This window comes from Lissotriton helveticus, chromosome 6, assembly GCF_964261635.1.
Source record: "Lissotriton helveticus chromosome 6, aLisHel1.1, whole genome shotgun sequence".
Taxonomy (NCBI): Eukaryota; Metazoa; Chordata; class Amphibia; order Caudata; family Salamandridae; genus Lissotriton; species Lissotriton helveticus.
Window position 1 is genome coordinate 908828389 of NC_136067.1, and position 26391 is coordinate 908854779.

Sequence of the window (26391 nt, forward strand, 5' to 3'; positions counted from 1 at the left end):
CATATTGGAAACTCTTGTCAAAGCTGCATAAAGCCACAACATTTGTCACTGATGTCAGGACGATCTTCTCACCCTCCCACCCATCTTCAAGTGGTGTCCTTCAACTATATCATAGTCAAAATATCTATTGACCTGCAAGCATATCTCATCCACTATTTTTCCCTTATCACTTCATCACAAGGTGAGCCTAGGTTAGTGGATGTGGAATTAAGGATAATACATATTCAGTCACAAAGTTAATCTCATTTACAACCCTATAAGATCAAAGAAAATGTATGGCATGGGCAAAGTGTGCAATTTCTCATGTCTTATTTCTCTCTCTACCTCTCTCTTACTCATACCTCCCTCTGCCTTCTTTACCTCTTTTTCTACCTCCCACCCTCATTCAACATCACCATTCTCTATTTCATATCTCTCTCCACCTCTGCATCTTGTTTGATCTAATCTCTGCCAACCTCAACAATCACTAAATTCCCAGCCCACTCTGAACTGCACTTCTCTATTTAGCCCTGTGTCTCTTGGATACCTCTTCTGTCACCATCTACCTCGCTTTCTCTGACTCCCCAAATGTCTGTCTCATGCCGCTCTTATTTCACAGCATCTTTTTTACATCACTCCCAACCATTTACCTCCCATCTCTCTTGTACTTAACCTCAATGCTCTCTCTCTCTACTGTCACTACCTCACCTGTATCTACCTATCTCCCACAACCTCATCTCTCTCTCAATATCTCTTTTTCTACATCTCTGCCTCTCTCTCACCTCTCTCTACATCAGCTATCTCTCCCTCACTCATCTCTCGCTATATCTCAATCCATGATTTAAATCTCAGCTCCCTGTATCGCCCCTTCATAAATGTCACTTCTCTTTCAACAACATCTTTCTTTACCGCACCTTTCTATGTCTCTCTTTTTCTATATACCGCCTCTCTTGCTTGCTGCCTCACCACGCTCTACTTCACCTCTACCTGTACTTCATTTATCTCTTTACCAACTTCTCTCTCAGTACCTCCTTTCTTTCTATCTACCTCTCCTTTTAGTTGTCACCAATCTCTCAACTTACCTCACCATTCGATCACTACCTCACCTCTGTGGAGAAGTGTGGCTCAATGGTTAGAGCGGCAGACCCTGATGCAGAGGTCTAGCCCGGGACCAGGGTTCAATTCCCCGCCTCGGCGGGACTTGAGCTCAAAAATTCCACAGACCTGATAATTCTCGCCTCGGTGCCTATTCCAATCATGGAGTCCCACTCTGCAACTCTGGGCAATAGCTTGCTTAATCTCCACAACGGCCCCCACAACGCTAAGGATGCCTGGCCTCCACCTTGGGGGTGCCCAGGAGTGGACACCTCACAGGGAAAGCCAGGATGGGTTCCACAGCGGTATTCGTACAAGCGCCTTGAGACCCTTGCGGGTGAGTAGTGCGCTATACAAGTATCAATTTACATTTACATTTACTCTCCTCCTGCCGTGTCTATCTTTCTGCCTTTGCTCCCTCTACCATACCTCTCTGCTTTACACCAATCTTATTTCCTTAGTCCTTTCCCTCCACCTGTTTTTCTCTACCTCTACCTTTGTTTCTTTTTCTCTTTCATTATCTGTTCCTACTGTTATCTGCTCACTCTACCTCCTCCTCTGTTTCACCTAGCCCTCTTTACCTTACTTTTCTCAATACCACACTCTCCCTGTTTCTGTTTCTCTTTACGGCACCATCCTCTCTACCCCAACCTCTCTCTAACACTGTATCAACCACGCACTCTTTCTCTGCCTCACTTCTGCCTATTTCACCTCTGTTCTCTTAACACCTCATCTCTGTTTCAATCGTTACCCTACCTCTCTATCATTCTCACAGCCTCACTATTCTCTTTACCTGACTTGCCTTTCTATACCTCACTTCTTATTTTGCCCCTCTCTCTACCTCAGTACTCCTTTTCTGGTTGAATGTGTCCATTCTTCTCTGACTACATCATATGTCGTCCTTCCACTTTTTCTTCGCCCCCCCAATATACCCCAACCCTCTCCCTTCACATCTGTCTTTCACCATCTCCATGTCTCTCTCCCTACCTCTCTATCTCTTTCTAAATCCTTACCTATCACTGTCCCTGCTGCTCTCTGTCTTTTTGTTCTGGTGATTTACCTCACCTATCTCTCTTCCTCTGTGCTATCTCTAATTCGACCTCCCTTCTCATCCTGTTTTACTCATGTAGCTATTGCATTCTCTTCCCACTTTATCTCAACAGAGCCAGGGGTCTCTGTCGATCAAGAGAAGTCTAAATAGAGAGGCCTCAAAGGAGGGCTAAGATAGGACAACAGAATTAAGGATAAAATGATGGGATTTTACCCAATGGGATGATGAAAATTCTTCCCACAGGGCTTTGATTTTCCCTGTTGCAGCGAGAATGTCAGTTGTGAAGATGCATTTATTTATGGTTATGCATTACGGAGTTCTGGCAATTAAAGCTCCAATATCTAATAATATGTGTATATGTCGTAATTTTATATTATACACTAAATATCCGCCAAGGCACCCTTGCAAAGATTTTTTTTCCAATGAGAAGAACAGGCTAGTTAGACACCAAGGGGCAAAAGGGACCGCCCACCATAGGTGTAGTGGTCCCGCAAATCGAATTAGGATGCACCCGTCACACTGACGGGTGCATCCTGTAAGCACAATGTAATAATACATGTTTCACATTTGCATGTACAACGTGGCAGGCACCGTGCGGTGCCTGCCACCTTGTACATGCAAATGTAGGGGGTACCATAGGTACCCCCCATGTGCAGCACCCCTTCCCCCCCACCTCCTGGGGGCTCGCAACTGGCCCTTGAAGGTATTTTCCGCCTGTCTTTTTGCGGCGGGAACTCCGCCGCAAAAGACAGGCATCATAATGCCCACAGCACTGCCTCCATAGGCACATTGTACCAGGTCCCGCAAGGCAGGCTGAAAAAGCCCGCCTTGCAGGACCACGGCGGACGGGCTTTCCGTCCGCGGAGGTTCCTTTCCCCTTCCCACCGCCATCCTAATTTGGCGGTGGAAATTTTAAGGGTGATGGTGGTAAATCCACGACCGCCGGACTGGTGGACCTCACCGCCGGCCCGGCGGTCGCGGATTTACCACCATCATAATCGGCCCCTAAGGTCCGCGTGAAATATTTTTGTTGTAAGCCGAAAAAAATCTTGATCTGAGCAGAAAAAGAAATGGCTTGATCAATGCTTTTTCAAGATTTTATTGATTTGCAGACACCGGGCGGCTTGTATATGTCTTTTATATGTTTTTAAATGCCCTCGTTTATTGAAGTTTAATGTATAAATCACATTTTTGGCACCATGAGGGCTTCATTTAGCTGGAAATGTGTAAACAGGGATCCTCAAGATATGCCATGCCTATGGTACCAACAATCCTTAGGATTCCCCTGTCTAACACATCCTTTTACTTTAGGTTGCTCAGGCAATATTAAGAGGGACATCGCCATCGAGAAGGGAGGAGAGACTGGGGAGCAGCGCACCTAAGAGTCGCAGTACCACACCTGTGGGTCGGAAGACACCATCCGAAAACCGGATTTCTGCAGAAGCAAATGTTAAAGTATGGAAAACATTATTAAACCATTCACTTAATCAGAGAATCAGGACAGGTCTATAATACAATTGCGTTGCCATCAACTTGTGCTTAGAGCACTCAAAAATGTTTAACAATCACAGACAAAATTGCCCCTCATCAACTCTGGAGGGTGGAGGTTTGTCTAAAGAAATTGTGTTCAAATTCGCACTGTATCTGAATTGTCATTTTCCTCCGAGGATTAGCTGGATACTAATGAAGGCACAAGATTGAACTCCTTAGTGGAAGTTTATTAACAAATGCATTCAACTTGTGCAATGTTTGTCAGTTGAAAACATTTAAAAGCTGAATACAGGGGATTTTTCGAAGTTTAGAAGATTGGACGTGCTTCTCATTGTTTAATTGTCGTTGCATTAAAATGTGTGTGGTGAGAAGAAGAAATACATTAACAGGAATAAAAATGGAGTGTGATCCATTATGCAGATCTTAAACAACACCAATGCAATTATTTCAGTGACAAAACCTAGACTTAATTTAAAAAAATCGCTTATCGATCAAATCTCACTTTTATTTCACTGGGCAAAAGTGTCGTCTGCGGGTGCAAATGACACATTCTGATTCATAGAGTCTGTTGACCTGATTCCCAAAGGTTAGAGCATGAGTAGGTTAGACTTACTCCTGGCTTACTCATCAATTTCAGGAGTAAAACGGCCCAGATTTACTGCAACACAATGCAGTAAGGGAACTTGCTACACTAAAGTGTGCGAAAGAGAAAGAGCAGAACTGTATCATATTTACAAAAATAGCCCTTCTGCTCTCTCCTAGTGGTGGCGCTCGAGCGCAGGCATTCTTGCAGGGTACCTGCTTTGTGGTCAGAATTGTAGGATCTTTGCAACGGGATGGAACAGCCGCATGGATTTTTTTCTCTATTTACAAATGTAAATGTAGTCCCAAAACATATTGGATTAAGTGTGTAAATGGGATGGAAAGTGCCCTGATCACTACCGTTGTTCATGGTGTGTAGTAAGAGGGATTCTTCTACCCGGGAAACAGAACAACATTTAAAAAATGCAAAAGTTAAATGCGGTAATATGCTTTTCTGAAAAACGTACTATTTCAGATTGTCTGTTCTGCAGATATTCTGCAGAAGTAAAGAAGTAAATGAAGCTAAATCAATGACCTGTCAGGGAATTATTTACCAGAGTCTATATATTTCCAACATCCAAAGTCAACTCCTATGATTGATTAACCCCTTCTCAGGGCCATCTACCAGTATCTCTCTTTTGTTCTTTCCCTGCCCTTTCCCAACCCCCATATATCTGCAGTTATAGTCATTTATGGTGGAACAAACATATTCCCAGTTCCCACATACTTCCCCTACCCTCATTCCCTGCCTGTCCCTTTACAAAGGTATTTCAATGAGGGGCTCTAATGTTATGCTCAAAAATGGATTGTCATTTCAGGGTTCTTTACCACCTGGTGATCGGCACTCCTCAACACACCTCGTATAACTCAAAATAAAATACAAACATTGAGGTGGTGGGTACTTTGCTGAAAGTGATTTGTCAATGGTGTACCACAGCCAGTACACCAGCAAACCACACCAATGTACAGCCAAGCGCACCCATTCCAGCCAAACACAGCAAAAGGAGCGATTTTTAACTCATATTTGTTTAAAGTATGTATTTTACAAAGTGGCACATTTTACGGAATATGTAAATTTGGATTGATGCCATTTACACATATGGGCAAACAGCTCCTGGCTTTATTCATCCTTCTTGTGTTATCAAAGAAGGGAGACAGTGAGGGGGCGGGTTTGCCACTCACAGGGGGAGTGGTAGGTCCAGCTAGGTGTTCGCCCCAATTGTTATGAAATACAAAAGGTACCTGGCTGTTCCTATTCCAGGTGGACGTTTGGTGTTGGTGACACCCGTGCGTAGTGATAGAACGCTTAGGTATCTAATTTGTTGGATATAATGGCCTCACACACCCTTGCAGGTGTCATGCTTCATCATCGTCAATGCTCCTCGTTGGGTCGGCGGTGCAATACCCAACGGGCAACACCTCAAAGAGGGGCTCTTTGGCGGAGATCTTTTTGCAACTGCCGTATTGGTGAAGTGCGGGTGAGGGGCTAGTATTGTGTAGACGTTTATTGGAGGTTAAAATTGGGGTAAAGGGTACCAGGATCAGGTTTATTCTAGCGGTCCCTTACTCCAAGTTAAAAAAGAAGTAGAATAAACTCGAAGGGAAATAATGCTCCCTGGTGCGAGTCTAGACTAGTGAATAGATAAATAGGTCGACATGTTTCTCGCTAAGTGTCTATTGACCAGCGATTCTTCAGGACCGTGTATAAAAAAGCTAGTCTGTGCTATTTTAAACTGTCTACAAAGAGCCTTTACATAGCTAAGGTGAATCTCTCAATGTGTGTAAAGATTCAAAGGTACCTGTGTTGTGCTGTAATTGCCTGTTGTGGGAGACAAAAGAAGCAAATCACAACAGGTCGCGTTATCACTAACATAAAATTGTGACACCAAACAAATTGGAGAGTGACATGTCTCAGTAGGTGTATACTAAACATGCACTCAAATGTGGATGGTCTCATCCAAGGTGAGCGAAGTGTTTAGCATGCTCAGTGTGAAGAGACCTTCAAAAACGAATTAAAAACGGTGTGCAGCAATATGTTCTCTAATACAAGTACAAGGATCTGGCACTCACCTATCAATGTGGGTGTAAGCTACAACATCAGTACCCGGCAGGTCAAGTTCCGGGAACAACCGCTTGATTTGCAGGCTAGTGGTAGTAAACATAAGTTCTTGATTATGTAAGACACCGGACAAACCAAATGTGACATAGGTGGACAACAAGTACTGAAGGTCAATGCGTACCCCTCCTACTGTTTAGGAAAATATTACCACTGGAGGCGGCAAAGTAAGTCCATCTAGTTTACATTTAAAAATATTGGTTGGATCGCAGTAAAACCGGGCATATTTAATGCTGCAACAAACTGGTTGTGCCTAAAGTAGTTCCCGGGAGGTAATTAAACTAATAGGGCACATGCATATATCCCAACTGCCAAGAGAGTGTAAGAAATGCCCTCTAGCCAATGATCCTTCCATCACCATTAAACAGGCAGACAAAGGGGGAGCTACAGTACTGATGGACACCACAGACTATAATACTGAGTGTCTAAGACAATTGGGTGACAGGAGATACTATACACCTATTCAGACTAATCCAACAGAACGTCTGAAGTGCAAGATCTCAGGCATGGTAGAGACTGCCGAATGTCACAACTGGATAAGTAAGAAAGAGGCTGATTTTCTGACAAAGAAAGATCCCAGAGTCCCCTTCTTTTATATCCTGCCTAAAATACACAAGGGTACGACACCAGTCCCGGGCCGGCCCATTGTGTCTGGCATTGACTCTGTCCTCGAACCGTTATCACAGTTTTGTGATCATTTCTTCCAACCGCTGACTTCCTCATCACCCTGGACGTGGAAGCCCTCTACACCAACATCCCACAGAGGGCTACACTACAGGTGATTGAGGAAGCACTTAATGCAGAATTATGGACATCACCCACCCCACCAGCCTTCATTATGGAATGTGCGACTGTGATACTAACTGAAAACTTTTTGGAGTTTAAAGGACAATTCTATCACCAGACCCAGGGCACTTCCATGGGGAGCACATTTGCCCCTAGTGTGGCCTGCCTCTATATGGCCTATTTTGAGAGACAGCCCATTGACTCTCAAACCAACCCATACAAATCGCTCCTTTTGCTGTGTTTGGCTGGAATGGGTGCGCTTGGCTGTACATTGGTGTGTTTTGCTGGTGTAGTGGCTGTGGTACACCATTGACAAATCACTTTCAGCAAGGTACCCACCACCTCAATGTTTGTATTTTATTTTGAGTTATATGAGGTGTGTTGAGGAGTGCCGATCACCAGGTGGTAAAGAACCCTGAAATGACAATCCATTTTTGAGTATCACATTAAAGCCCCTCATTGAAATACCTTTGGAAAGGGACAGGCAGGGAATGAGGGTAGGGGAAATATGTGGGAACTGGGAATATGTTTGTTCCACCATAAATGACTATGACTGCAGATATATGGGGGCTGGGAAAGGGCAGGGAAAGAACAAAAGAGAGATACTGGTAGATGGCCCTGAGAAGGGGTTAATGAATCATAGGAGTTGACTCTGGATGTTGGAAATATATAGACTCTGGTAAATAATTCTTTTTTGCTGGAAGGGGCACCTTCCTACACAAAAACAATCCTAAGAGGCCTTTTCCTCTTTCCATGTGTGCTGAAGAATGCAGCACACACGGAAAGAGGAAAAAACAAGGAGAAATGAAGTTATTTCTCCTTGTTATGCCTCACCTCGGGAGATGTACGGATTTCGCTCTTCCCCAGGTTTACATTTTTTTGTAAATCTGGGGCAGCGCCAAATTCCATGGGTGTTGCATGGGAAAACCCACTCAATGCCCATGGAACATCTCCCGGGTGCAAAGTAAGCCGACACACGATGTGTGCTGCGTCGCCTTACTCATGATATATAAGGCCACTCAAAGCCACGCAGGGTGGTTTTGCGGAGCTTCATAAATCGGATTGACTGCCTTGCGTTATGTATTTACAACTTTATGTGGTGCAAAGGTGACACATGGTTCTCATAAATAAGCCCCTGAATAATTCTAAAGAAGGGATAGAAGATATAACATACAATGTTACGCTATACGAACTCCATGTATTTGTGTAAAAAACAGGTGATAAGAGAAAGGTGTTCGGGGAGTGAAAAATAATAGAAGATCATTCCATACAGAATATTCAGTGCAGGAATAGTTACAAACTCCCAGAGGTGTTCCTAGCAATATTCATGTCAAAATTAAAAAGCACATTGGATCAATGGGAATTTCCTCAAATATCTATCACACACCAAGAAATCATATACAGTTAATAGTGTTGCAGTTAACTTAAGGGAGGCAAACGTAATGATCCTGGAAGCCTCTGTTTGTTGTCAATAACTTGTTTTATATTTCAAGTTACCAGCACGTATTGTGTGATGTAACACATCCACTTTTGCTTTTAGGTATTAAATAGCCTTGGAGAGAGGACGGAGATCCTGAAATCCAGGGAGAGGGACCGCTCCTCGTCTGCCAATTTACCCAGTAGAAGCACAACTCCTATCGGGAGGAGAACACCTCATCAGGGAAGGATAACGCCGTTTGAACAAGAGAAGGTACTGGGGGCGGAATCGTAGTCTTAAGGAGAAACTCAAGCTCCCATGGTAGGCTTCAAAGCGATAGATGTAAAGTACAAATCCACCAGGAATACAAATGCAAATTACAAGAAGACCACAACATAACAGATCTGGATGGATTTGCTATGGATATCAAACCAAAAACCGTTGTCAAGGATTTGTTAATGCTTCTAGAATATTGTGAAGTTCTGAGCATTGATGGAAGAAAGATTTGAGAGAGTATTTTACATTGTTTAAGTTCTCTTCTCAAGTGATCTTTGGAAATATGTTCTAATAGTTAAGTTGTGGTCTATTAAACCAATTACCATGAAGCTTAATCCTATTTTGCCTTAAATTGACTGTGAATTTGTATGCTGATGGGATAATTAGCATGCCATGAGAATGTTTGGAAATAGGCTAGATCATTTTTTGCAGCATTAGTAAAATGGTAACCGGTCTGGTTAGCACCAGTGCAAAATAAAAGACTAAGGGCTAGATGTAGGTAATTTAGATTTACCGATTCTAAAATACCGAATTATACCAATTCGGTATTTTAGAATCGGTAAATCTGATGTAGGTAATAATTCGGATTTTTTACCGAATGGGTAAGATTCGGTATTTACCGATTCCGTAAATAACGAATCGGTATTTGCTATTGAATCCTATGGGCCTTGAAGCAAAAATACCGAATTGCCAAGGGGGACAGGGTGTCACTTTGACACCCTGTTACACCCCTGTTTCTGGCTTGTGTGCCATGTGGCACACATACATGCCCTTAGGGCATGTATGTGTGCCACATGGCACAGGTGTACATGCACAGATGTGCATGTACACAAGAATTCGTTATTTACCATGCAATTGTATTACATGGTAAATAACGAATTCTAAAGGCCCTGTAGCACTGTTAGAAGTGCTACCTACATAGGAAAATACAGTCTCGGTAATTTTACCGATCGGTAAATTTACCGAATCGGTAAAATTTACCGATTCTGTAATTTTACAGAATCGGTAATTTTACCGATTCGGTAAAATTACCGATTCGGTAAAATTACCGATTCTGTAGGATTTTCAAAGCCCTACATACCAATGTCCAAATACCGGTCAGAAACGGCCGAAAATCTGTATTTTCGGCCGTTTCCGACCAGTATTTGGACACCTACATCGGACCCTAAGAACATTCTCTGAGACAAAGACTTGCTTAAAGTGAGTTTATAAATTTCTCTGCTTAGCTCAGGTTGCCTTAATCCACATTTAGGATATGTGAATAATTTATAAAATGCCCCTAAGGAGCATAATTCCTGATGGGGCCGGTAACTCCCATGGTACTACACCCATTATTAACAGGTGTGGTAATACCACATATTTTACAAGGGAAATAGCTCCCACGTCCTCCCTGGAAGACCTTGATCCCAGTATAATGAATGGGATTACGAGCTGATATTCCACATGCTGTTCCTGATTCTGTAGGGCTCCTAGGTGATCAGTTCATCATTACCCACTAATACTGGGACTTGGTATTAATGATATCCCTAGGTGGGTACAATATTACAGCTGTGGAATACTGGACATCTTGAAATAGGTCCTATATTTTAAAATCATATTTAAATACTTAGTTTACACACTCTTGTAGGAAAGTGCCCTTTTTTCATGGTTCCTCCCCAATTTGTGCTGACACTTGATGCACTTTGACTTGAATTGCCCTGGGTTCCTGCCAATCAGGTTTCTAGGGCCGGTGTTCTTTCCCCAAAACTGTACCTTTGTACCCACAATTGGCACATCTCTGGCCACAGGTAAGCCCCTTGTAAAAGGTACCAGTGGTCCCAAGGGAACTGTGACCAGGGATGGCCTCTAAGGGATGCAGCACCTATTGTGCCAACCTTAGAGACCCTGAACCTTAACACCCACACACTGCCATTTCAGGCTGCATGGTTGAGTGTAGAGAAAAGTGAAAAGTCAACATGGCACACATCCCTGTGTGTCATGCCGGCAATCCACTGCCTGGGACCTAGGTAAGTCACCCCTCTAGCAGGGTGCACTTAACCACACGAGAGGGTACAGTTGCATGAGCACTATACCCCTAGAGTGTCTAAGTCCATTCTTAGACATTCTAAGTGCTGTAATGCCATAAAGAGTACATGGTCTGCAAGGGGGTCACTACGAACTCCACAGCTCCATAATGGCTTTACTGAAACATGGGAAGATTGGTAGCAAACTTCTCAACACATTAAACATACACCGATGCCAGTGTGGGATGTAATGTAAAATGCACTCAGAGAGCATTTTAGAGATGCCCCCTGGAAAATGACCAGCCTGGTCTTGAATGCCTACCCGTCTTTTGCCACCACCAGACAGGTTTCTGGACTCCTGGGTAGCGGGCCTCAGCTCTCTGGGTCCAGAAACAAAGCCCATCATGGGCACAAGTGTCATGCCTCATTCCCTAGGATGAACTGGGTCCACAAGTGGAAGCTTGAAAGACCTGCTGCCTTTGAGAGCTGACCCTGCCTTATTCTGTCCCCAGCAACAGGCTCCCACCAGTTCTGACCCCCACTTTGCGCAGGGGAATCAGTGGGAAAACCAAGTGAGGAAGAGAGGTGTGCCCATCTTTGGCAACCCCACCCCTCAGGTGGGGGAGGCGAGTTGAAGCACTCATCTGAGCCCACTCTACCTTGATGATGAGGGTACACAGCCAATTAAAGAGAGGCTCATGCCCCTTCCCACTGGAGGGTGGCTTAATAGGGGGTATACTCATCCCAAGGAGGGGAACTATTGGTCCCGATCTGCACTCCCCTATAACACCCCTAAATTTAGTATTTAGGGTTGACCCTGAAACTTACCTCCCCGGATTAGAGAAGAAGAAAGAAGAAGGGCCGAAGAGCTGTGCTGAAGAAAGAAGAAGAGGACACCAACTGCTTTAGCCACAGCCCTGCCGGCATGTCCCGACCTCAACATGCAAACAGCGAAATCTCAGTGTGTCACACAGCCAGCAGCCATCCAGGGCCAGGAAGACCTTCCCTGCCTTCACCAGAACCACTCTGTCACCTCGGAGCACCGGATTTTCTAAACCAAAGACTCCAACACAGAACCCGGATACAGGTCGCTCCGCGGTTTTGCACCACTCTGTGCTCGATGCCCACGGCCTGAGTTCGAGTGGCCCTACACCACAAGGCGGTCTCCCCAGCGATCCTGACCTGGTATCTGGTGATCTCTGACCTACCTCATACTTCAGACTGATGCTTGCAGCCTCAACCTGAGTGGTCCAGCGACCGGAGCTGGTAAGAAGAACCAACGCCTAAAGACACCCCTGCTCCCGATGCCCCTCAGCTTTGGGTGGCCCAAACGACAATGTCCAGGCATCCCCCAAGAAAACAACTTACCTCTGCTGCCGGTGGTCGCTTGCAGGAGACCTCCTTGCCGAGCCTGCAGTTTTTTCTTCAAATCAGAGATCTCCATTCAGAACCACAGCGCTCCTGATGTCTTCTTTGCACCCGGCCACCTCCATGCCGCTGGTGGTGCAGCTCCTATGCTGATTGTTGGACCCTGCAGTGCTGATCTTAACCCAGGAGCTTTGCTCCCACAACCAAGTGGTTTGCTCATAAGCAGCCCCTGACCGAAAGCCCCCTAGCTCTATTGGCTAACATTGGGCCCCTGCACTTTGCACCTGGCCGCCCTAGTGCCGCTGGTCATGGAATTTGACTGTCAAACTGAACATTAGTTATAACCCCCAAAAGCTGTTTTTGCAGGTCATTTACTTACCTGCAAACCGATAACCACCTTTTCTCCCATAGTAACCAATGTTCCAAAATGTTTTAAGTGTTGAACTAACTTTTGTACAGAAAACAAAGTAACTTTGCTTTGAACCCAACACTGTCGTACTTACCTGTATTTTGCAAGACACATTGTGTGATATGTAGGCACATCACCCCAAATAGTCAAAGTAACTGAAATGTAATCTAAAAGTAACCAAAAGTAATTTCTATGTATTCTAAACCGTAAGCTAATACAAACCAGTAGCAATTCCAATTTCAACTACAATTGCATCTCTGTGTACTGCCTTGCATTTGAAAGTGTATATCTGAAAGAGACACGTTAGTATTAGATTCCTTACCTTAGAATATCCCCAGGCGTCAGACTGGATCCGGAAACTTTTGCGTAGCAGTACCCTTGCGCGTCGGTAGGCGTCGTCTGCGGCTCCGCGTCCGTCGTCGGCGTCGTGGGCTCCGTGATGACGTCGTCGGAGTACTTAGACACCGCCTCCGCGTGCTGACGTCAGTTCTTCTTTTTTCCGCGCCAGCAAGCGCAGATCTGGAAAAAGCAGTAACCCTAGTCATTTTTTGACTAACTTTTTTGATCGCTTTTGATCGTTTCTCGAAGTCTTTCGACTCCGAACGGGGCCGTAGGGATGCCCGGCTTTAAGCACTGCGATGATTGCGACCGCCTGATGTCGGTCACGGATCCTCACCGCGTGTGTTTATCTTGTCTAGGCGTCGACCACGACGACAAGGCCTGCTCCGACTGCCGGGCCCTCTCTTCGAAAGCCAGGCGGGAGCGGTCCCGCAGGCGACTCAAACTCCGGCAGTCGGTCCCGTGCCGCGAGAGGTCTCGTTCCCATGGGAGGCCGAGGGACAGGTCGCGGGCTCGGAGCCACCACAGCTCCGAGAGTAGGCCGCCCTCCTCCGGGTCGAAGTCGTCGTCAGGTAAGAGGCACAAGAAGTCCAAGCGGCGTCATCGCTCTTCGGACTCCCCCCGACGCTCGCGCGATGCGGCCGGGGTTTCGGGTGACACCACCCACGCGGCTCCGTCGGAGTCGCGGGTGCCGCGTCCAGCCCCATACCCTACGGTCCCTGGGCTGAACGCGTCGCAAGAGGAGATCAAGCGCTTCCTCATGGCCATGAGGAACCTCTCTCCTCCGACGGGCTCCGCGGTGCCTTCGGGCCCAGCAGACCCGTCTGGGACCCCTAGCGGGTCGGGGGTTCGGCCCCGACGCCGTCGGGTGCTGCGGCCCCGACGCTGCCGACGCCTTCGGGCCCGGCGCTGCAAGTTCCCGTTATCCCGACGCCGCCGGCGCCTTCGGGCCCGGCGCCGAGGGGTTCAGTTGTTCCGGCGCCACCGGCGCCTTCGGGCCCGGCACCGCAGGACGCCGCTGGACCTCCTTCGGGATCTGGTTCGTCGCCGGTGGACCTTACGACCTCCCCGGCGTCGGACCCTCAGGTGTCACCTCCGGCGCCGTCCTCGGGCGGCGCCGTCCCCGGTTCCACCTTCGTTCCTGTTCAGACGTCGGAACGGCCCCGATGGGCGCCGCTACAGACGTCGTTTGGGGAGTTTCACTTCTATGAACAGGCCCCATTAGTTGAGAACCCTGAGTTTCAGGAGATGGGTGATGAAGAGAACTGGGAGGGGTCTGAGGACCCTCTGACCAGAGAGTGTCAGTCTCATGAGGACTGTGCAGGAGACCTTGGGGAGGCCAGTGGCCTGGACACCTCTCCAGACACTGGTTTTGTCTCCCCTCCTACCGTGGCTTCGGAGGAGGGGGCAACCTACAGTGTGGTGCTGATGAGGGCTGCCAAGGCCTTGGGCCTTGAGCTCCCCATCGCGGCCGTGAGGACTAATCTCCTCACTGAGGTCCTTAAACCGCAGTCAAGCTCGGCCGAGCCTCTGCTGCCCTTTAATGAGGCCTTGACCGACGTTCTTCTGGGCACTTGGTCCAAGCCCGCTACGGGTTCGCCCGTAGATAGGAACGTGGCCAGACGCCACCGCCCAGCCCCGGGCGACCTATGTTTCCTGTCCACCCACCCCACCCCCGAGAGCCTGGTCATCCAGGCCTCCAATTCCCAGACCGCGTTCCCGTCGGCGCCGCCGGACAGGGAATCCAAGAGGTATGAGCAGTATGGTAAAAAGATCTTCTCATCCCTTAGTCTGGGTCTGCGGTCTTCCAACACCGCATGCCTCTTGGGCCGTTACACCCAATCTCTGTGGGATACGGTCGCGGAAGTGCTGCCAGAGTGTCCGTTGGAGGTACGGGCCAAACTCGGCCAAGCCCTTGTGGAGGGCCGGGATGCAGCCAAATATTCCATCCGGTGTGGACTAGATACCACCGACTCGCTAGGTAGAGCGATGGCAACGACGGTGGCGGTCAGACGCCACGCCTGGCTGAGGTCCGCCAACTTTTCGGCAGATGTCCAGAACACACTCATGGACATGCCGTTCGATGGCCGTCGCCTCTTTGGCGACAAAGCAGACCATGCGCTCGAGCGCTTTAAGGACTCCAGGGCTACGGCCAAGTCCTTGGGCCTCTCGGTCCGCGCCAGCAATCGGCTGCTTTTCACTCCTTTTGTGGCCACGGAAGGGGTGCACCCACACGTGCCGTTAGCCACGCTCTGCAGGGCAATACCCAACGCGGTGGCGGCCGTGGGAACCGCCGTACGGGCGGTAGGGGTCAACGGCGAGGTCAGTCCACACCTTCCCCCGCAGCATCCGCCTCAAAACCCTCCTAGTCCGTGCTTTCAGGCCCATGTGACGCCAGTGGGGGGCAGGGTTCGCCATCACCACCTCCACTGGCGCACTGTCACTTCGGACAGGTGGGTGCTGCAAATCGTCCGAAGGGGCTACTCCCTCCCCTTCGAAGCACCACCTCCAGTCATGCCACCGCAGAACCACTGTGTATCGGGGGATCATTTGCGACTTATGCAGGAGGAAGTTACGGCCCTCTTGGCCAAGGGGGCCATCGAGCGCGTTCCTGGGCCAGAAGTAGGGTGTGGTTGCTACTCCCACTACTTTCTGGTACCCAAGAAGGGCAAAGGGGGCCTGCGCCCGATCTTGGACCTACGGAACATCAATGGCTTCCTCCGGAAGGAGAAGTTCAAAATGCTGACACTGGCTCAGGTCTTAGCTGCCCTGGACCCAGGAGACTGGATGGGAGCGTTGGACTTGCAGGACGCTTATTTCCACATCCCCATCCTGCCGGCCCACCGGCGCTACCTGCGGTTCACGGTTGGCCACGAGCACTTTCAGTTTACCGTGCTCCCCTTCGGCCTTACCAGCGCCCCACGGATGTTCACAAAGGTGATGGCAGTGGTCGCAGCTCATCTGCGCAGGTTAGGGGTGTCAGTCTTCCCCTACCTCGACGACTAGTTGTTGAAGGCGGGCTCGCCCCAGACAGTCGTCAGCCACCTCCAGACTACGGCAGATCTCCTGCACCAGCTGGGGTTCTCCCTCAATGTGCCAAAGTCACACCTGTGCCCCTCTCAGAAGCTCCTATTCATCGGAGCAGTTCTAGACTCGGCGCAGTTTCGGGTTTATCCACCCGAACAGCGGGTCCGGGATATTCAGGCTCTGATTCCCATCTTTCAGCCGTTATCCCGGGTCTCGGTCAGGTTGACGCTGCGGCTTCTGGGGCTGATGGCCTCCTGAATCCTTCTGGTGCATCACGCCAGGTGGCGGATGCAGGCTCTGCAGTGGGACCTTAAGTTTCAGTGGGCCCAGCATCAGGGCAACCTGTCCGACCACGTCCTGATCTCGGAGGGCACTGCGAGACAGCTGCAGTGGTGGCTCACGGACCGCGATTGGGTCAGCGGCAGATCCCTCTCCCTTCCAAAACCGGAGCACGTAGTTGTGACGGACGCGTCTCTCCAGGGCTGGGGAGGCCACATGGGAGAGGCGGAGATCAGAGGCATCTGGTCTCCGGCGGAGTCCCGGCTCCACATCAACCTGTTGGAGCTTTGGGCGATTCGTCTAGCACTGAAGGCATTCCTCCCCTCTGTCCGGGGGAGTGTAGTGCAGGTGTTCACGGACACCACCACCGCCATGTGGTACTGCAACAAACAGGGCGGGGTGGGGTCGTGGACCCTTTGCCAGGAGGCTCTTCGCCTTTGGCAATGGCTGGAACGCCAGGGCGTGACCCTGGTGGCTCAACACCTGGCAGGTTCTCTGAACGCCAGGGCGGACGAGCTCAGCCGTCGGTGCATGATGGATCACGAATGGCGTCTGAACTCGGACGTGGCGCAAGGCCTCTTTCGGTAATGGGGAGAGCCTTGGTTAGATCTATTCGCCACCGAAGAGAACGCGCAATGTCATCAGTTCTGCGCGTTGGAATTTCCAAGGCGGCACTCGCTCGGAGACGCTTTTCGTCGCGAGTGGAGTTGCGGTCTGTTGTACGCCTTTCCGCCTATACCACTTCTGCCCAGAGTGCTGAAGAAGATCAAGCGCGACCGGGCCCAAGTCATCCTTGTGGCTCCGGACTGGGCACAAAGGTACTGGTATCCAGAGCTACTCAGTATGTCAGTCGATCCCCCGGTTCGTCTGCCTCTTCAGGAGGACCTTCTGTCGCAGCAGCAGGGGACGGTCCTCCACCCGAACCTGTCCAGTCTTCACCTCCATGCTTGGAGATTGAGCGGCGACAGTTGAGGCCATTTGACTTGCCTCCTGAAGTCTGTAACGTCATTCTGGCAGCCAGGCGTCCCTCCACTAAGTCGGTATACGCCTGCAGGTGGAACAGATTTGTGGCATGGTGCACAGCAAAGGCTGTGGATCCTCTTGCTGCCCCTCTCTCTGAGGTTCTTCTCTTCCTTCTTTCTCTTGCCCAGCAGGGCTCTGCGGCACTATCAAGGGCTACCTTTCTGCCCTTTCAGCCTTTCTAAGGCTGCCTGATCAACCTTCTTTGTTCAAGTCCCCTATTGTAAATAGATTTCTTAAGGGCATCACACACACGTTTCCTCCTGTTCCGTTTGTGATGCCTCAGTGGGACTTGAACCTGGTTCTTACGTTTCTGATGTGCGCCCCCTTTGAGCCACTTCACAACTGTCCTCTTCGCCTTCTGACTTTGAAGACTGCTTTGCTGGTTGCCATCACCTCTGCCAGGAGAGTGAGTGAGCTCCAGGCCCTTTCTTGTACTCCGCCTTTCCTTTCTATCCATCCGGACAAAGTGGTGCTGCGTACTAAGCCTTCTTTCCTGCCCAAGGTTGTCGCGGCCTTCCACATCGGGCAGTTTATCACCTTGCCTACCTTCTTTCCGCCACCGCATCCCTCTAAAGAGGAAGAGCTGCTCCACCGTCTGGACCCAAAACGTGCTCTCGTTTTATTTGGATCGCACACGCCAGTTCCGGGTGGATGACCAACTCTTTGTTGGTTACGTGGGCGCTAAGAAGGGGAAAGTGGTGCACAAGAGGACCATCTCCCGGTGGATCATCTTGTGTGTTCAGGCATGCTACTCCTTGGCTAGGAAGGAGCCTCCTGCTGGATTGCGGGCTCATTCTACCCGAGCCACGGCAACTACCACTGCCCTGGGCAGGGGTGTGCCCTTACAGGACATCTGTCAGGCAGCTACGTGGGCATCGCTGCACACGTTTGCAAGACACTACTGCCTGGACAGCCAAGTCCGGAGAGATGGCTTCTTTGGCCGTTCCGTCCTCCAGGACTTTCTGGTGTGATTATTGGTTCGCAGACCCACCACCGGGGTTGGTATTGCTGGGGTATCTATTCTAAGGTAAGGAATCTAATACTAACGTGTCTCTTTCAGATGCACAAGTTACTACTTGTGTAACGATATATCTGTAAGAGACATTAGTTAGTATTAGATTCCTTACCGACCCACCCATCCTCCCCGTTCTGCGAACCAATATCTAGGGTTAGGGTTAACCCCTTTCAGGGCCCTAGTTTCAATGGCACCAGTGTTGGTTTTTAACATGGCTCTGCGTTTCTGGCGCGGAAAAGCTGTGTCTAAGAACCGACGTCAGCACCCGGAGGCGGCGTCTAAGTACTCCGACGACGTCATCACAGCGCCCATGATGCCTACGACGGACGCGGAGCCGTAGACGACGCCAACCGACGCGCAAGGGTACTGCTACGCAAAAGTTTCCGGATCCAGTCTGACGCCTGGGGATATTCTAAGGTAAGGAATCTAATACTAACTAATGTCTCTTACAGATATATCGTTACACAAGTAGTAACTTGTGCTTTAGCTACATGTGCCAAGTTCTGCTTGGTTCTAGAAATAAAACATAACTATACTTTTTGGGGCAGATTTACAACTTCTGGCGCATCTCTGCAAATCAGCAGGGATGCGCCAGAACAGACGCATCATGTAATGCCCCCTTGCGCCACCACAGATGCATCACATTTACAATACGGCGCACCATGGTGCAAAGAGGGGCAGATGCGTGACGCATCTTGTGTCGTACGGGCGGCGCATTGCTGGAGTAGCGTCGGAAGCATGACGCAACTCCTGCAATGCACAGGGGCCGCCCATACTTAACGTGGTGCATCACTCCTTACGCCTGCTTCAAGCAGGCGTAAGGATTTGACACAGCAGCGTCGTAAAACTGACTCAGTGAAATCTTGTAGATTTCACTGCATCAGTTTTATGTGGCTTTTCTGCGAGGGTACACCCACCCTGCGACAGATCGCCCACATGAAACCCGACACAGGTTTCATGTGGCGCAGGGCTTCACAACGTGACGCATCTGCCTAGATGCGTCACGTTGTAAATAAGTCGCAACGTAGTGCATGGTTTACGCCGCCACTGCATCAAAAAAGTGACGCAACGGCGGCGTAAAAGTATCGCAAGGGGCTAGTAAATCTGCCCCTTAATATTTACCTGATTGGTCTGGATTCTGTTTCTAAGTGTGTGCCATCAGTCTGGATTGAGTAAATACAGTAAATGCTTAACACACCCTCCTGATAAGAGTAACTGCTCGATCACACGACCACAAATAGAGCTGTTAGTCGTTATCTAATTTAGTCTCTGCTTTACCGCTGGGATCGACTTAGGACGGCAGGGCAGGTTACAGGCTGCAAGTAAGGAGGCTGAATAACTCCATCTTTACGAACGCAGGGTCTGCCGGTGAGAGCCAACCGTCAACTAGAGGGGTTGGGATTAAGGAATACGATTAAAACGTTCCTCATAGTGCTAAGACGCATTAGACCTCAGTGTAGATATGGTGGGACTATAGGGTGTCTTTCCCTGATTCCCATGTTTCTTCTTCCACTTCACAGTTCTGACGAAGCACACTAGGATCTACTAGGGACCCACACATTGAGCAAAACATGTTGACCAAATTGCACTTTTTACTCACTTTTACGACTGAGAGCAGCAGGAATTCACTTGTCCCTCCGCAACATTTGCTTTAAGGAGAGCCTCCTTTTTGGTGTCTTTTTAACCTTATCTTCCGGACCCTTGAATAAAACTTGTTTCTTGGTACCGTGAAGGTAATTTTATTCACTCACTCACTCACTCACTTAGATAGGCCCACCCACCCACATGCACAACGGCGGCACCTCCTTCAAAAGAACTTCGACAAAGATCCCTCTCGCGGGACCCGTGGGGTATAGCAGCGCCAGCCCCACGAGGAGTTAAGTCCAATGATGAAGCAAGACACTCGCAAGGGTGCGTGAGGGCACTAATTCCAAAAAGAGGAATTCTATAATCTTCATCTAGACCCAACCTGGTCTATTTCCGGAGACCACATCAATACCACTAACCAACCAGAATAAGTTGACTATCACTTTCTTATTGGAACAACTACCTCTCAGTGAGTTTCACGTATATCCTTGGGAGCATCGGTATTTGACCTATTCCTTTCTAATCTGCTCCCTGTCCCCCTCTCAATATTGTGTTGGGATAGTTTATACAGATTGATAATCAATCAGAAAAGGACACTGGTATCTACAATAACCATTGGTTATCTTTGACAACCCTCATAGACGCTGAAGATTGTAACGATGCGGTGTATTTGTTTTTCCGCCCCTCATCTAGCGTCATGGCATAGTCATTGGGTGGTCAAAGGTATAGTATGCCTTCCTCACCCGAGGCAACCTCTGGAGAATGTAGAAGTGTCCAGAGATCAGGTGACACCTCCAGAGGGATGATGTCCAGAAGCCAAACTTAGAGGGTGAATTAAAAAACAGTTATTCACCGAATTAACAACTTTATTAGAAAAGGTGAGTACTGTTGATAAGATAACTGGGTATATTCGATAATCGAGTTACTGGATTATCATATATGACATTATAAAAAAGTCGACATGTTTCAGCTCCTGTTGGCCCAGCCGGGTCTAAAGAGCTTTCGTCAGGACAAAGACAAAGGGAGGGGTACTTACACAACTTGTGCAGTATTCTTGTGCTTACAGGCAATCACAAATTCATATTCCTGATTGCTGGAAGAATTACTCCTCTTCAGGGCGCATGAAGTCGCTATTAATCATGGTCTAGGCCACGTGGAGATTCAGAAATTTCCTGTGCTGACTCTGCCCCTGGAAGCAAGAGTCAGCACAGGAAATTTCTGAATCTCCACGTGGCCTAGACCATGATTAATAGCGACTTCATGCGCCCTGAAGAGGAGTAATTCTTCCAGCAATCAGGAATATGAATTTGTGATTGCCTGTAAGCACAAGAATACTGCACAAGTTGTGTAAGTACCCCTCCCTTTGTCTTTGTCCTGACGAAAGCTCTTTAGACCTGGCTGGGCCAACAGGAGCTGAAACATGTCGACTTTTTTATAATGTCATATATGATAATCCAGTAACTCGATTATCGAATATACCCAGTTATCTTATCAACAGTACTCACCTTTTCTAATAAAGTTGTTAATTCGGTGAATAACTTTTTTTAATTCACCCTCTAAGTTTGGCTTCTGGACATCATCCCTCTGGAGGTGTCACCTGATCTCTGGACACTTCTACATTCTCCAGAGGTTGCCTCGGGTGAGGCAGGCATACTATACCTTTGACCACCCAATGACTATGCCATGACGCTAGATGAGGGGCGGAAAAACAAATACACCGCATCGTTACAATCTTCAGCGTCTATGAGGGTTGTCAAAGATACCCAATGGTTATTGTAGATACCAGTGTCCTTTTCTGATGGATTATCAATATGTTGTCCTTGGGGAACTGAACAGGACAAGAATTCCTCATCCCTCTCTTTTGATGAATAGTTTATACAGAGCCAGCTTCCTACAGTCTTAGCAACTGATTGCAAGTGTCTTGTTAAATTGCGATTCCTGTTCAAAAAACAGTTTGCTCAGGGATTGGAATTATGAGTGGCACGATCTATATCGTACCCCGTAATTACAAGTTGCACCTCACTCTCCTATTGGTGTTTGCAGGTCAAACCTCCAGGAAGATAACAGATGAAAAATGCCCCATGAATACAGGGGCAAGCAAACCTAGGTGCATTATCACACCAAAATCCATGCTATACCCTGTAGGGCATAGCTTGGAATATGCGAAAACTAACTCACCATTTATTTGGTACTATAATTATTGCATCCGAGAACAGGGCATTTGTGATCAGGCCCTTAGATGTTTTTTCACAACTTGATGAATGAGTTATTTACTATTCTCTAAATGGTTGGTGACACAATGTTGAGTTCTTTTATTAAACATGTAAATATGATATGCCAACTATTTCTAGTTTATAATTCTTTTTTTGTTTTCTAATGTAGGCTTCACACCTACCACTGAATAACCCTCACAGGAAGTCCCCCGTTCTTGTCTCACACCTCAGTGTATATAAGGACAACTTTTCAACGTCTCACGTAAAAGGTAAGTGCTTTTAGCAGAACCTTCTTAAGGGCAAAGCAAGATTAGACTCGCTCCTAAAATGACAGGGGAAGGTGACCTCGTGCATAGGGGACCTAGGAACAAAATGTCACTGCCTGGGAAGCAAGAATCCTTGTATCCACCCAAATCCTTTTTCACTCCAAACGTGTTTTATTATTTTGCTTATGATAAATGACAGACATCTAGAAAACTGCCCATGCACTAGATAAGCTTGAGGATACGCTCATAAATACAATAGGTAACCAGAGGTGTAACAGAAAGGGACACATGTAAGACCATTTTATTTTATGACTTTCAATTTGTGAGTCATAAAATGAAATGTACTACAGTGTCACAGACACTGTTTGCGATTTACAAATGGGTCCCAAGAGACCTGCCTCATTAATACTCATGAGGCAGGTCGCAATACGCGACCGATTGGGAATGGCTGGCACTCACAGGGATGGAGGCCTGCTGGGGTCATCAGACCACCATGTCAGCAGGCCACTGTGTCTGTGACTGCTTTTTCAATAAAGCAGGTGTTTTTCTTAATGCAGCCTGTTTTCCTTAAACGAAAACGGAACACATTTAAAAAAGAAAAATGAAACGTTTCTGTTTCTGTCCATGGGACCACTGCCTGCTCTTCAAAAACGTTTTTGCTGCCAATCACAAAGGGGAAGGGGTCTTCAGAGGATCCATTCCCGTTTGCGAAGGGCTAACCACCTACTTCAAATAGTTTGCATGAACAAAGCAAATGATAGAATCCAATGTTTACTTTACTATGTAATGTGAATCCTTAGCAACAAAAGGCAGTGATATTTTCCATGAGACTTCAGGCACCATTGCAACTCTGAATGTCTGCCAAGGTATACCTACAGCTTGAAATATTTTCAACTTTATCTGCCTGGCATGGGTGAGCCAAACTGACCACCCTCAAATGCATCAATAATTACATTGTTTAATGTATTTAACTTTGCTCAATTAGTATGATATTGTCTTGCATATGAATCATAAATAAATTACTATTCTGGTCATATCACTGGGCAAAAGCTAATAATGCGGTTGTTCCTGCTGCAATAGACTCAATTTTAATTTTAACCATTCCCTATTTTTGACAAAACGTAATAGATCTCATCAGATATTAATTGCTTTTTTGCTCGTTTTATTAGACATATATGTAAACGCTCATTCACTTATTAGGACAAATGTTTTCAGAGACCACTCAAATAGTCTTGCATAGCTACTTTTTGTTCCACAATTATATTGTGTTTTTAATTCCTAACAAGAAAGCACATTTTGTATATATTTTTTTAATAAGTTGCCTGCTTTATTAAAGTAAGTGCGTGCAGTCCTGAGGCACAGTGCAGTTTAGCACTTCACACACAGGCCTTTAGAACTGTGATCAAATTGACACTATCTTTTGCGAACACTTGGACACTGTTGTAAATGAGTGCCTCACTCTTCACACAAAGGACACCCAAATTGCTTGAAAGCATTTTATCGGAAAAAAAACTTACAGAGGGCATATTTATAAATATTTTGTGTCGCTCTTTTGCCCGGCAAGGGGGCGCAAGGACGACACAACTACTAAGCTTTATCAAGCCACGCAATGCCACCTTGCATGGCCCAGAGTGGCTTGATGAATCTGGAGTAACGCAACGCAGCACAAATCGCTGTCCCCCCCCAGGGAGGCATTCCATGAGTGGAGTGTGGTTGTTCCCACTCATCCCCCCATGGATCAATCAATCAGGAAATTTGTATAGCGCGCTACTCACCCGGAAGGTCTCAAGGCGCTTGGGAGGGGGGGTGGGGGGTGGGGGGTCCGCTACTGCTCGAACAGCCAGGTCTTGAGTTGCTTCCTGAAGGAGAGGTGGTCTTGGGTAAGACCGAGGTGGATGGGGAGGGAGTTCCAGGTCTTGGGTGCCAGGTAGGAGAAGGATATTCCTCCCATGGTGGCTCTTCGGATGCGTGGAACGACGGCGAGGGCGTGGCTGGTCGATCGTGGTTGGCGGGTGGGAGTGTAGAAGGTCAGGCGGTTGTTGAGGTACCTGGGGCCTCGGTCGTGGAGGGCTTTGTGTGCGTGGGTGAGGAGGCGGAACGTGATTCTTTTGCTGACGGGGAGCCAGTGCAGGTCTTTCAGGTGTCCGGAGATGTAGCTGTGGCGGGGGATGTCCAGGATGAGTCGTGCGGAGGCGTTCTGGATGCGTTGGAGTCTTTTCTGCAGTCTTGCTGTGGTTCCGGTGTAGAGGGTGTTTCCATAGTCCAGTCGGCTGGTGACAAGTGCCTGGGTGACCGTCTTCCTGGTTTCAGTGAGGATCCATCGGAAGATCTTTCGGAGCATGCGTAGGATGTTGAAACATGAAGACGAGACGGCGTTGACTTGTCTGGTCATTGACAGGGAGGAGTCCAGGATGAAGCCCAGGTTGCGTGCGTGGTCCGTTGGTTTGGGTGCACTGCCTAGGGCCGGGGGCCACCAGGAGTCGTCTCAGGCAGATGGTGATGATCCAAGGATGAGGACTTCCGTCTTGTCTGAGTTCAGTTTCAGGCGGCTGTTCTTCATCCACTCGGCTACTTCTTTCATCCCTTCGTGCAGGTTGGTTCTGGCGGTGGCGGGGTCGTTGGTGAGGGAGAGAATCAGCTGGGTGTCGTCGGCGTAGGAGATGATGTTGAGGCTGTGTTGGCGGGCGATGGCTGCGAGGGGGCTCATGTACACATTGAAGAGGGTGGGGCTGAGTGATGATCCTTGTGGTACGCCGCAGATGACTTTGGTAGCCTCAGATCTGAACGGGGGGAGGCGGACTCTCTGGGTTCGTCCGGCGAGATACGAGATGATCCACTCCAGTGCCTTCTCTTGGATTCCGATGTTGCTGAGGCGTTGTACTAGGGTGCGGTGGCAGACAGTATCGAACGCTGCAGAGAGGTCCAGGAGGATGAGGGCCGCTGTTTCCCCGTTGTCGAGCAGGGTTCGGATGTCGTCGGTGGCTGCGATGAGGGCGGTCTCGGTGCTGTGATTGGCTCGGAAGCCGGACTGTGAGTGGTCGAGGGATCCGTTCGTCTCGAGGAAGGCGGCCAGCTGTCTGTTGACGGTCTTCTCGATGACTTTGGCAGGAAACGGGAGAAGCGAGATGGGGCGGTAGTTCTTGAGGTCGGTGGGGTCTGCTGATGGTTTCTTCAGGAGGGCGCTGAGTTCGGCATGTTTCCAGCTCTCCGGGAAGGTGGCGGTGTAGAAGGAGAGTTGATGATGTCCCGGAGTTGGGGTGCGATGACGGAGTCGGCCTTGTTGAAGACGTGGTGAGGGCATGGGTCGGTTGGTGATCCGGAGTGGATGGTGTTCATCGTGTGGATGGTGTCTTCGGTGTTGACTGGGGTCCAGTCGCTGAGGGTGGTGGTGGGAGGCGTCGGTTCTGTGGTGGGGTGCGTGGTCTGTTCGTCGAAGCTGTTGTGTATGTCTGCGATCTTGCTGTGGAAGAACGTGGCGAGTGAGTCGCAGAGGTCTTGAGAGGGGGTGACGTTGTTGTTTCCGGCGCTGGGGTTGGAGAGCTCTTTGACGATGCTGAAGAGCTCCTTGCTGTTGTGTGCGTTGTTGTCTAGTCGTTCCTTGAATGCTGTCTTCTTGGTGGTGTGGATCAGCTGGTGGTGTTTGCGGGTGGCGTACTTGAGGGCGGTCATGTTGTCTGTGGACGGGTTCTTTTGCCAGGCTTTCTCGAGGGTGCGGCAGTTCTTCTTGGAGTTCTTGAGGTCGTCGTTGAACCACGGGGCTTTCTTGCTTCCGGGCCTGTTGGGATGGGTTTTCAGTGGTGCGAGGTCGTCGGCGCAGTTGGTGATCCACTGTGCGAGGTTGAGGGCTGCTTGGTTGGGGTCGGTTGATCTAGCGGGAGGGTTCTGGTTCAGTGATGTGGTGAGTTGGTCGGTGGTGATCTTGTTCCAGCTCCTACGGGGAACCTGTTGCGGGTGGTGGTGAGTCGAGGTCTTTCTGAAGCTGAAGTGGACGCAGCTGTGGTCTGTCCAGTGGAGTCCGGTGGAGTGGCTGAAGGAGATGTGCTTGCTCGAGGAGAAGATTGGGTCGAGC

At 48.6% G+C, this 26391-nt stretch overlaps 1 protein-coding gene across 2 annotated transcripts in view; it reads left to right on the top strand.

Moving 5' to 3' along the window:
- The window catches only part of LOC144761595 (uncharacterized), a 489105-nt gene that overhangs the window by 409310 nt on the left and 53404 nt on the right, over window positions 1–26391 (top strand). For both annotated transcript variants that reach the window (XM_078646893.1, XM_078646894.1), the window contains exons 12-14: window positions 3437–3580; window positions 8641–8790; window positions 22226–22325. In XM_078646893.1, the coding sequence (XP_078503019.1) occupies window positions 3437–3580; window positions 8641–8790; window positions 22226–22325 (394 nt within the window). The remainder of the gene's footprint in view (window positions 1–3436; window positions 3581–8640; window positions 8791–22225; window positions 22326–26391) is intronic.